At 30.6% G+C, this 12,828-nt stretch overlaps 1 protein-coding gene and 1 non-coding gene across 2 annotated transcripts; both read right to left on the bottom strand.

Annotated features, from left to right (window-relative positions):
- Positions 1 to 323: 323 nt before the first annotated feature.
- Positions 324 to 12,338, bottom strand: LOC123660156. Its single transcript, XM_045595261.1, has 5 exons — positions 12,305 to 12,338; positions 10,641 to 10,771; positions 4,387 to 4,547; positions 2,010 to 2,198; positions 324 to 786 (listed from the first exon to the last, which is right to left on the bottom strand). Exons 2-5 carry the CDS (start codon positions 10,765 to 10,767, stop codon positions 613 to 615), a joined length of 651 nt encoding a protein of 216 aa, XP_045451217.1. The 5' UTR covers positions 10,768 to 10,771; positions 12,305 to 12,338; the 3' UTR covers positions 324 to 612.
- On the bottom strand, positions 8,720 to 8,792 carry Trnak-uuu. Its single transcript has one exon. It is a non-coding gene; the product is annotated as a tRNA-Lys (tRNA).
- Positions 12,339 to 12,828: the final 490 nt, after the last annotated feature.

Below are 12,828 nucleotides of genomic sequence, written 5' to 3'. Positions count from 1 at the left end.
TATATATATAAATTAATCACTAAATTTCTTGCTAAGTGCTAAGCTCGAGAACGGCTAGTTTTTATGGAATAAAATTTACGAAAATTTTAATATTTCAAAAAATGTTACAAATTTTTCAATACAAATTAACTATGCATTAAATCGTTTTTTTATCAATCAACAGCTTATTTTTTTCCATGATAGTAAAAAGGTTTTTTCGGAGGATTTAGAATTTTAATAGTTTGTGAGCAGAAACAGTACAAATATGCCGTATTCGGTTTATATATACCTAGTTCGTAATCTGATGACCATCATTAAGGGTGAAAGTCAATAATGAAAAATGCTTTAAATTAATAGCAGTCTTTATTAAATAAGAAATTGTTGGTTTGTACTGACCACTATAATATTCTTAAATATTGTAATAAATATTCATTGAGGTTAAAACCTTAAGCCTTAAATCTAAGATAATTACATTTTATTTTCGATAAATTAAAATAAATTTGTTCGAGTTTGTAATTGGTTGTAAACTTCGATTCGATTCATTCTTTAGTAACAATTATTTTAAATTTTTTTTTGGATTCCTTACATTTTATAATGATTTGGTTACATTTTTGAATAGTAAAGATGATGATTTTAAACTCTTAAATTGGGGTTGGTGTATCGCACGTATTTCAGGAGGGCGTCGTTTTCTTCGCAGACGAAGGGCTTGCGATGGTGGCAGGCGACGTCATGCCAGTGTACGCCATCATTGTAGAAGTTGTTCAAAATCGCCACACAGTGCTCCGCTGCGCCACCCTGGATTAATTCCTAAAAACACATAACATATATTAACATAGTAGATTTGTAGAAGGAAAAAGATATATTAAAAAATATATTGTCCAAGTAGACCTGTACCTAAATACCATAATGAATCAGAATATCACAATCAAGCACTTAAAGATCCCATAGGTTAAAATTAAAACGAAAAAAAACTGACTTCAATTACATCGACAAGTACCTACTTAATACAATAGACGCAAAATAGTCAAGTAAATACGCTTTATCAAATATTACTCAAAAAGTTTTAATCAGATCTCGATGAAATTTAAATATGACCACATTGTAAACATCACCTTTCGATTAAATTAAAAATCATTAAAATCGATACACCCAGTAAAAAGTAATGCGGTATAATACAACGTAGGTCGTCGGAAAAATAGTCAAGTAAAAACGCATTATTAGATATAGCTCGAAAAGTACTTGTTAGATCTTAAATCAATTTAAATAGGACCAAATGACACGCACCACCTTACGAATAAAAAAAGTTATCGAAATCGGCCTACCAAGTCAAAAGTTCTGAAGTAACATACACAAAAAAAATACAATCGAATTGAGAACCCCTTTCTTGTTTGGAAGTCGGTTAAAAAACCGCTTAAATCTATATTGCAGCTTGTTTAAAACCCAACGAACATTACAAGTTGTGAGAAACGATTATTTAATTTAACCATGTTTTGTGAGATATGTCATTTAGTTTCCCATCGCTATACTCAACAAGAAGTGAGAATTATATAAGAAGCCGCATAATGCAAGTTTATGATTGCATTGTAAATGTGACGTAAGCAAGGCGGACACGGATGATCCAGGGGAGTTATCAGACACTTGCCGTTTGCGTGCTGCAACCACGCACCGAACCAAGGCGAAAGTAGTATCAGACCTCGCGACACACGCCGAATATCGATGAGCTTTTGTATAGGCCGTAGAAAGTGGGTTGCAGGCATGCGGGTACGCCCTTCGGTAAATAATTCGCCGGCACATAAATATTTACACCACTTTCGTTTTCATTACGTTTAACCTCGACGTTAACGAACGAGCCTTAACAGTAAATATTACTTAATCATACGCAGAATATGTTACGTAATGATGCGCAAATTATTCCGTAATAATTGATGACGCTAACGTAATGTGATTTATTACAGATATTCAGAACCTAATAATATAAAACCGTTAATTATAAGCTGTAAGTAAAATTTATGTTGTTCATAATAAATTACCCGGTTATCTGGTTGAGGTTTGCCAATGCCACCGCCTTCAGACCAGTCATTTTGCTGGCGGTTCGTGGTGGGAGCCAGCTTTTGAAGCTCTGCTGTCCAGAACCATCCATTGATTTCATTAGGCAGAAGATCGGGTCGATTGCAGCCCTTGAAGTCGCAGAGACGGCCAGATGTCCAAATGTATTTAATCTAGAACAAATTAGGGTAGAATCTTGAAAATGACAAAAAGAACACAAAAGTTGTATGATAGACAAAAATATTTACTGCTTTGTTAAACATCATAATACTAAATCCTCTCATGTTGATTACACCAATGTAATCAGCGTTATATTCGGGTAATCGCAAAAAAGTTGCTAAGAGGAATTTAGTTAAAATACTTAAATCTATACATATAATAAAATGGTAGGAAAGTAAAAACTGTACATTGAATATTTTTTTTTAAAGAATACTTGGGGTGTGATCTACAATCGATACCGAAGCCAAAAATATAGTTTTTAGAATTTTTGTCTGTTTGTCTGTATGTATGTCCGGGATAAACTCAAAAAGTACTGCATGGATTTACTTCAAATTTGGCACGAATATTATTAAGAAGTCGGGTCAACATATAGGCTACATATTATCAAGCTATCACCTACGGGGAACGAGCAGTGAACCTTTATTTCTTCAACGCGTTCTGTAACAACGTGTAATCTAACGACGCATATTTGAATGTTGTTGTTATTATGTTAATAACCATGTCATAAGCTAGCTTCACATTATAAATAAAGACATTCTGTAGTATATTTAGTATCAGCATTGCACCCGTGCGAAGCCGGGGCGGGTCGCTAGTATTTTTTTTTTTTTTTTTTTATGTCACTAGCTCGGCAAACAAGCGTACGGCTCACCTGATGGAAAGCGATTACCGTAGCTTATAGACGCCTACAACACCAGAAGCATCGCAGGCGCGCTGCCGACCCAATCCCCAATCCCCCCCCTCCAGGAGCTCTGGTCACCTTACTCACCAACAGGAACACAATACTGCTTGAAATCAGTATTATTTTGCTGTGATCTTCTGTAAGGTCGAGGTACTACCACAGTCGGGCTGCTCCATATTTTGAGCAGGAAATTCCTGCTGTGCCCTACCTCAGTTAAATATAATAAGAATAGTAATTTATATAATAATGTAAGCTGAAAAGATTTTTTGTTTAAACGCGCTAATCTCAGGAATTAATACTTCGAATTAAAAAAAATCTTTATACTTTGGATAGCGCATTTATCGAGGAAGCCTATAGGCTATTTTGTTCCTCATATTAAAGCGTGTGAGGCTTATTATATATATTCTATAGCTTATTACATAGCGGTGAATAATAATTCTTGAAGTTTAAAAAAAATATATTAATTTAAACGAATAGTAAATTCAATTGTTGCTATGAAAGGCACAAAAGCTGGTCAAATAGTTTTAGGCGGTTAGAACTAGCCAAATTATTTTTTCTGTCATTTTTATTATGTCAAAATATATTTCTATCGGTATTCTTAATTACTATTCTAAATAAACATTTTTATTTTATAAATATGATGTTATCTAAAGCATACATTGTTACTCATTGAAGTAAATAACCAAATAAATACTCATTCTTAGTTCTAATAAGATGGGTGTTCTAAATAAATTTACCTACATTCGATAATTACGTACTGATAAACGCAACTATCCCACGACGGGAAAAACATTGTCACTTACGCGAAGTGAAACAGTGAAACTTAGAAAAGGAGAATTTACCATTGTTCTAGCACTATCTGTCTTGCATGATAAAACAATCGAAGTTTGACGAATTCAGCACATGTTTCATACATATTTGACATTCATTTCATCCACGCTAACTTTTAAACAACAGGCACGTCGAATTCATAGTTTTAAATTAAATGGCTCTACTTTCTACTTCGATTGTTTTTGAAAATCGTTTTCACTGCATACAATTGATACGAGAAAAATAAACGGGTAACACATAGAAGCACGTTGCAGGTCAAGGCAGCTCTACCTTAAAATAAAAATTTAGCTGTCACCATTTTAAACCTCTTTTGTTTACCGAGAATAGAATTTTTCTAACTGAAAATTACCTACTGTACTTCAAATCTTTTAACACGTTCATAGCGATTTGTTCGCGTTTAACGTAATAATAATTCAAACACAGGATAAGACAGTTTATTGTATTGTTAAGCAAAGTAGTAATGTGTTCTATTAATCTGTCTAAAAATGTTAAACTAAATAGAATATTCAAGACAAGTCTTGAAAAAAAAAATGTTTGTATTCAGAGCAGCATGCGGTTTAAACGATCATGTATTCTGCAGGTCGCTTGTTGGGTAACAAATGACTGTTATTTAAGAGTCATCTTAATAGTACCTTATCCTGAACGATGCGAGCTTTCACCCATTCATTTTCGTCACTTGTCTCCAAGGAGACGAGGTCCATACACCGCTGGCGACAGTAGTTCCTAGCGCTCAGCCAGTCCTCTTCAACGCCTCGTAAAGCCGGATCCCTCCAAGAGAAGAAGTACCCCTTATCTAAAGAAATTAATTTAAGGTTAATAAATATGTTCGTATATTATATCTATTATACGGTAAAACTAAATTTGTTTATCATTAATACTGGTTTTCTAGATTAGCTTAGGTATATATCTGTTTGCGTTTGGTTTAAGTAGCAATAGATGTAGGTACCTAATAAGTTTCCCAGGTACAAATAATATTTTTAATTAAACTAATACATTCCGAGATCTCACCGTTTATCCAAAAAATTACACAAAAAAGGACTATAGACTGTTTCATATTAGAGTAACTACACACATACATATTAAATGTTATATTGCACGTCATTGTGTAATAAATAAAGCAGTGAATTCAAATATGGAACATAATTTTTATAGGCTACAAAATGTGAACGAATCTATAAAATACTAGCTGACCTGGCGAACTTCGTATCACCTTATTTTTTTCTGAAATATAATAATAACATAATATACCAAAATAAAATATAGCCTATCTTTTAAGTTGGATCAAACTGCACACGGTGTGCAAATTTGACTAAAATCGGTTAAGTAGTTTAGGAGTCCATTGAGGACAAACATTGTGACACGAGATTTATATATATTAAGATTTAGAAAGATGTAAGATTATTTTTAGATGGCATGTCAGTTGAAGCGTTATTTTTACATTTTTCTTAGTATTCATCTTTACCTTGTATTAAATAGTACTGCTAAACTCGAAGCTATTTAGCTTATGTGATAAATATAATAACTTTATAAAAAGCATATCATTTAAAAAATACTAACAGGTAGGTGTAGGGAGTAGGTATAGTGGTTAAAAATAATATCTCTACATCAATCTACAGTAATATTATCAAAACGAAAAATGTAATTATGTTTTAATTATCTCATTAATTAAAAAAAATAACTTTTTATAAGTACCTACATATGTTAATTAGTGTTGCCCAAATTCAGTCTTGGTCTTGCAGTCTTGGTCTTGTTCTTGCGTTTTTGCAAGACCAAGACCAAGAACAAGACCGCGTATTTTTAGCAAGACCAAGACCAAGACTGACCGTGCAAGACTTGAGCAAGAACAAGACATAGCCTGCAAGACTCTTGCGTCTTGCAGCTAGGACTTAGCGCTATTTCACTGAGTAGTTAGGTGTAACAGTTCGGTGTATAGGTAGGTACGCTTAGGAATTCTATGAGACGCAAAAAACTGTATCAAAGAATATGAAAAACTGGACCTATGCGCATTACGACTAATACCATAAACATAGCGAATAAAAAAATATCTATTAAAATCAAACTGAGTGCATGCATAGTTATGTTTTAACCATCGGCACTTTGATAATGCGGCATCAAAGGTTTTGTACTTCTCAAAGAAATTTGCCGCTTTTCGGAAGTACATGGTTATGATACACGCGCCGGCGGCTTCTTTTGAAATCTAAAACAATCGTTGCCGCCACGCCGAAATCATAACATTTGACACTATTTGATTGCCGCCATAGGGCGTAGGTATACTCATGCAAAATAATTTCGAATTTTAAGAGTACCTACAGGTGTTCCAAAGAATAAATAAGTTTCAGAGTGCTTAGAATGAAAATGAATACATTATACTGATCACGCAAGTAGTATTATGATTAGGATAAAATGGTAAGGATAGGTAGTAGATGTCATATTAATTCATTCTAGTAAGTATATATTATAATATTGATTACTTATATGGTTTTAACTAATTACTTAGGTACTATTATTGTACATTTAGTCATTATATTTCTTAAGTTTTTACAAGAAAAAATAGCAAAAAGTGTTCAAATATCACCCGTTTAATAAATATTGTAGCCCGTGATTTTCTCTCAATACCTGCAACTTCAGTACCTGCTGAGAGGTTATTTTCTAAAGCATCATTAGTAATTAGAAAACATAGAAATAGGTTAAGTGATGAGTCAGCCAGATGGTTACTTTGTATTAATTCTTGGTCAAAAAAATTGATATAAAGTATCATAACCTAATGATAAAGCTGTTGATTTGTGTTGTATTTTATTTTTTATTCAAATAAATGATAAATCGTAAAACTCTTTTATTAAATTTCTTATAAGTTGAGGGTTCAATCTCTTTCTAGACAGATAAGTATTGTTCTTTAAAATACAGTCAAGTTATTGTAATTAATTTGTTTTTTTACATGTTTTAGCAAATGTAAGCTTATAAATCATAAATGTTTATTAAGAAACAGTTACTTCCATGGAAAACGACATATAGGTCAGTTGATTTTTCGAATTTCTTATCAAATCTTCAGTTATTTATTAATCTGCTTGATCTTTACTATGGCTATGTTAATTCAAGCTCACAATGTTCCAATTCTAATACGTTTTTCTAAGATTTAAAGTAAACTTTAATAAATAGTAATAGACTAATAGGTAATTGCAAGACTTGCAAGACTCTTGCTGCAAGACCAAGACCAAGACCAAGACTGGGAGCGCAAGACCAAGACCAAGACCAAGACCAGGTGTATTGGCGCAAGACCAAGACCAAGACTGGCTAAGTCTCGTCTTGTTCTTGCATTTGGGCAACACTAATGTTAATGTAGTTTAGAAACCCATTTCATAGAACTCGGTGAAATTCGCCTGGCTGCCTAAGCGGTCATATTCATAACTCTACATTCTTGCTCAGAATAATATATGTATAGTGAAATTCAGTTCAGAATTAAATAATATTTTTTTTTTACATATACTTTTTAACTTTTTACTTACTTAATTACATTTTTGTTACTTTATATGTTGGTGTGCAAAAAAGTGTAAATAAATGAATAAAAATTGTGTTTGTTCCTAATGAAAAAAATAAAAACCGACTACAATTACATCGACCAGTAATACAGCGTAGGTAGAAGGAAAATAGTAAAGTATACTTATACACGTTATTAGAAATAACTCAAAAATTACTCGTCACATCTTCAATTAAATCTAAATTGAACCGCATGACAAGCACTACCTTTCGGTTAAAAACGAATTATCGAAATCGGTCCACTCACTAAAAAGTTATGGTGTACCTAACATGCATTAAAAATACAGTCGAATTGATAACTGCCTCTTTTTTTACATCTGTTGAAAACATGCCCACACATCGTATTTCATTTATTTTAAAACCGGAAACATATTGTTGAATTCGTAAAACTTCAATTTCTATTCAATGGGCGTGGAAAAGAACATTTTATTATACTTTCTATTCCTAACAACTAATATGTAATGAGACAACGATTAGATTTACATATATCGTAAGTTTGTGTATAATAAAGTACGTTAACGTTATAAGCCTTTAATATATTGCCAACCAGCTCCCACCCGTGGCTTCGTCCGCACTATACCAGGAATATGTTAGTTTGTATGTTTGTAATGCTGCCAGCCCACCTCGCCTATGGAATATTTTTCATCAAATACTTCATACCTGTTGGGGGTAGTATAAAGCTATATAGCTAATAATTTTTCTCAATTAAAAGGCTACCCAATGTTAAAATAATATTTTAATGATCATATTTCATCATCAAACTCTAACTTTATAATATTAATATTAAAAACTTGCACATACAAAACAAATTGTCAAATTTAGAGCAAGGTAAATAAATGTGACAGCTCTGTTGAAATGACATGATCTAGAAACTCCTAAGTTAAAACATAAATTTTTATTTGATTTCATTGTCGTTAGATTCCTGTATTTTTACACTGTGATATTACGTACTATCTGGGGTATCTATATAATGCACGCGTCATTGTTTATCTCATGAGAATGCATGTCAATAGAAAAGTGACTTTCCTTAAATCATAATAAAAGAAATAGTCGCTATTGTTTACCTTTATGAGTGGTATTTTGACTATCTAGAGTCCTAGAAAATTTCTTGATAACTCGTGAATTTGTGCTTACCTACTACTTGAAAAAACATTTCAACTAAATTTTATTCCAAATTTATAAAAAATAACTAGCTGACCCCGTAAATGTTGTTTTGCCATATATGCTATTAACCCCCTAAAATCCCCCCCGATATAACTTAGAGTTATGAAAAATAGATGTTGGCCGATTCTCAGACCTACCTGATATGCATACAAAATTTCATAAAAATCGGTCCAGCCGTTTCGGAGGAGTATGGTAACTAATATTGTGACACGAGAATTTTATATATGATATGTATGTAATAATAAAAATAAATTTAAAAAAGCATGACGCCCGAACAGGGACTTGAACCCTGGACCCTTGGATTAAAAGTCCAATGCTCTACCGACTGAGCTATCCGGGCCGTGTAGGCAGTTTCAAAATAGTTCTTTATATTCCAAGTATGTGGTTAACTAAGTTACAAACAACAATTTTACGCATGTTTTACCAGTTGAATATAACGCTATTTGACGGATGATGATATCCTACAGGTAAATATAATTATTTTTATGAAAATTCGAATAAAATAGTTATGACATATTTCTATTCGCAAAGACGTAGGTATTTATAACTTTTACTTTATTATTTGAGGTGAAACAAGTTCAAATAGCCTATTATATCTCCTGCTGTCTAAGATTAATCTAAACTTATTAGTAATATAATCTTTGCCCACAACTGGTGACACATGCCCTTAATTAATTATTAAATTACAAAGAAGACTCACATTTGTATGTAACTTTAGTGATGATATTACTATGCTACAGATATTTTAAAAACTGGTAACTTAATGTATCTACGCTTAATTTAAGTCAAGGAATGTTCGTATCTCGGTTATCTTAAATATTTCAAAAAGCCCGATTAGGGACTGGTTCACTTATCAGTATCAGTCATCCAGGAAGAAATAGATAAGCGTTGCGTAAATATTTTAAGAGACGGTGTTTCTGCATTAATTCCGTGACGAGTTCTTTAATAGCAGTAAAAAATAACGCTTGGTAACATCCGCGTAGACCCATACATTTGTAAGTTTTTTTACGATTAGAACAGTCATACTAATTTATACTTCAATCTATAGTAGATACCAGCTCCTCACATATCCAAAAATGTTTTTTTTTTATTATTGTTTGAATTGAATGTGTATATTTTTGTCTTGTATTAAAAAATAATAATAATAAAAAAAAAATCGTATGTGTTCGAGCTAGTTTGTTTGAATACCCTATCTAAAGAATCATTTGTCTTTTATATTATATACCTGGTTAAATTATAATTTTTTTTTAATCATACTATTTTATTTATTTTAAATATTAGTGCATATTATAATTATATAAGTATAATAATAAGAACAACGAGGTATGTTCCAGGGAAAGCAGGTGAATTTTTCTCTAAGTTTAATATTGACTGAGTAATAATGACTGTTTGTTTAAATTTTACGTTATAGCATATTTGTCGGGTCACATAATTACATAACTACCACGTAAGGAGTTCTAAAAACAAATTAAAAATATTTTATGCTTTAATGTATTAAATAGTTTTCTAGTTAAAGATTGTTATTATTTCAAACTAGCAGGTAAGTACAATAAAATACATGATTCTAATTTTCCATATGGTCGGCGTTGTGGGTAAATTATTAAAAAATGTACCTTATATAAGTTAAAAAATACATAATTACCTTAATAGTTATTGAAGAGTACATATCTATAAGTATAATAAAAAATGAAAAAAAAAATTCGTTACGCCCTACTCAACACTTTTATGACTACCAATGTATCCTATGTATCCTCCTCTTACAGTTTGTTATAGATTCAATAATTTCAAATTAAAATTTGTATATTTTATTATTAATATATTTTATTTTATTGTTTTAATGCATTTTTATCAAGTATTTAGTTGGATTTTAGTTTTATTGACTAGGTTTTAAATTTATTTATTTGTTTTAATTTATTTTATTATTAATGGAATTAATTGAATTGATGGAATTATTATAGTTTATTAATATAGATTATGTAATTTAATTATTTATTTATTGTGAATTTTTAGTAATAATTTAGTTTTGGTTTGTTATATGACACAATGGAATTGAATGTGATGTCAAGTATTGTATTTTTGCCTTTGTATGACATGTATTTAATACGACAACGACACTAACGCATTAGGATAATATCCTGTAACGTTAGATGTAAGATGATGGAATAAATAAATAAATAATATTACTTACTGTCAGCATATCTTTCGTGGATGACTCTTTGTACGCACTGTTGGGGTACTGGAGGCTCTAGGATACGACCGTTAGGGAATTGCGCATGCGCTACAGCAAGCACCGATAATAAAAGGATTTGCTTCATTTTTCTGTAACAAAAATTTGTAATATTTATAATAAAAAAAGAAAAAAAAAAAACGTAAGAGGTAGTGACTTTTTTGTGAAATATAGACGGCGTTTATATATATTTTTAAATATAAGCATAGCTAAATCTAAAAAATGTATTTTATCAATGAATGAGTTGATCACAATTTTCTTTTACATAATAAAACAAAACGATGTATAACTGTAATTTAAAAAATTAAAATATTTAATAAATATTTATGTTTTAGGTGAAAGATTTATTGATTATAGAATTCAATTAATATCGTGCTATGATCTGTAAATTTTTATTTACGCCTCGTAAAACCCAGTAGAGTTCATTGAACGTTAAAATGAATAGCTATTCAATTTTTCAGAATTGATAGTTTTTATTGTATAATATATATGTATATTTATAGTTAGTTACTACATCTAGTAGTAAATGCTACGCGCGATATAAAAAAAAAATGATTACAGTAGACAATAAGACGATATGCAGTTTTAATTAATTTACGTATCGACTTTTATTTTATTTATTATTTATTAGCTTTAAAATATCATCAAGTTGCTCATAAATTATAAAAGGTCAAGCATTCATGCGGTCACTAAGAATATAAATAAATAGTTGTAAGCGTCAAAAGGATTTTCAAATTGCTTAACGTGTTAGAGACGTAATATCAAGGATTTTATGACGGAAATTTCGAGTATTAACAACTTTTTGACAACTCTCTGTGAATATATAGATTTTTAATAATTTTTTTTATTCAAAACATAACTTGTCCTGACAATAACGAACGTGATTAAAATATTAGATTATACAGTATTAGAATAGTACAGTACTAGCTACTATATGAATTAACAAATAGAGACAAAATAATAATATGTTCCTTAAGGATAGAGAAAAAAGTTATTCAATTTGGTGCAGTCGTTTAGCAGTTGTGCGCGTAAATAAGCATTAATTAATGATTTTTATTTAAATAGATAAATTAAAGTGTTACTTTACAACGTAACAGATTAAGAAATGTTTATAAACACTTTCCATTCAATATTTTACAATGAGTTACGTAAGAAAATCGAAATTCCGGACCGGTTGTAAGGGCCATAGAAAGCGACCTTGCCCTCAAGATGGTTCGTTCCTCTTATAATGTGACCTGTGGGGTCAGGTTATTTCTTATAAAACTTAAATTAATGTATATTTAAACATATGTAGATGAGTATTTTGATAGTACCGGTTTATTTCTTGACGTGCGTTATTAATGTACACTACGAGATCCGTTATTTATTAACCTTAAATAACAATTTAAATAATACATAATACACAATTAAAAAAATAATTAACTGTTTTAATTCAAGTGTAAGAAAAAATATATATGTATTATTATTTATTTTTTATGCACAAAAAAACACTAATTATTATTCAATTATCTACGAAAATCCAAAAATTAAAAAGAAGTTTTACATATTTTCTGAAAGTCATATTACTAAATTTAATTATAAATGAAATTAAATTACATTAGTTAAAAAAAAAAAAAAAAACTCACGATGTGGTATGTCTCTCTTCCGGAACCGTCACTAACTGATGCGCCGGCGACCCGCGTACGATTTATATGGCGGAAAGCCTCGCCTCCGGATCTTCGAGGAATCCGACCAGGCTATGGGGTGGTTGTTATTTGGTCGTTTGAGTTTTCATCATATTTTTACTTAATCGTTGTAATAGGTGTAATGTTTTGTTAAATTTCTCTGTTTTTATTTTTTTTAATTGTTTGAAAAAAAAAAACTAAACAAATAAGACAAAAGAGTTTTTTTACTATGTAATACAAACTTGACACACTTTTTAATTTGAAGATATCTATATGATATATTTTATATATTTTTATAAAATAAAAGGTTATCTATATTTCATGTCGTTACTCTTTTAATTATTTTATCGTTTAAAAGATGAAATATTAAATTGAAAAGCTGTTGATATATTTGAAAATAAAGATGTAGTTAAATCTTAAGTGTCTGTGTTCATATTGTTATGCGAGATTAGTCATGGAGAAATTTGTTGGCAAAATACCGTAAC

The sequence above is a fragment of the Melitaea cinxia genome, chromosome 2 (genome assembly GCF_905220565.1).
Source record: "Melitaea cinxia chromosome 2, ilMelCinx1.1, whole genome shotgun sequence".
Lineage (NCBI taxonomy): Eukaryota > Metazoa > Arthropoda > Insecta > Lepidoptera > Nymphalidae > Melitaea > Melitaea cinxia.
Note: the sequence above shows the minus strand (reverse complement) of the source record. Positions and strands in the feature narration are given on the sequence as shown.

Bases quoted from the DNA above. Each gene is read 5' to 3' on its own strand.
- LOC123660156 (XM_045595261.1), bottom strand. From the start codon at position 10,767: ATGAAGCAAATCCTTTTATTATCGGTGCTTGCTGTAGCGCATGCGCAA. The intron at 4,548-10,640 runs GTAAGTAATATT...TAATTTCTTTAG, and splicing joins CCACGAAAGATATGCTGACA to ATAAGGGGTACTTCTTCTCT. The intron at 2,199-4,386 runs GTACTATTAAGA...AATTTGTTCTAG, and splicing joins CTCGCATCGTTCAGGATAAG to ATTAAATACATTTGGACATC.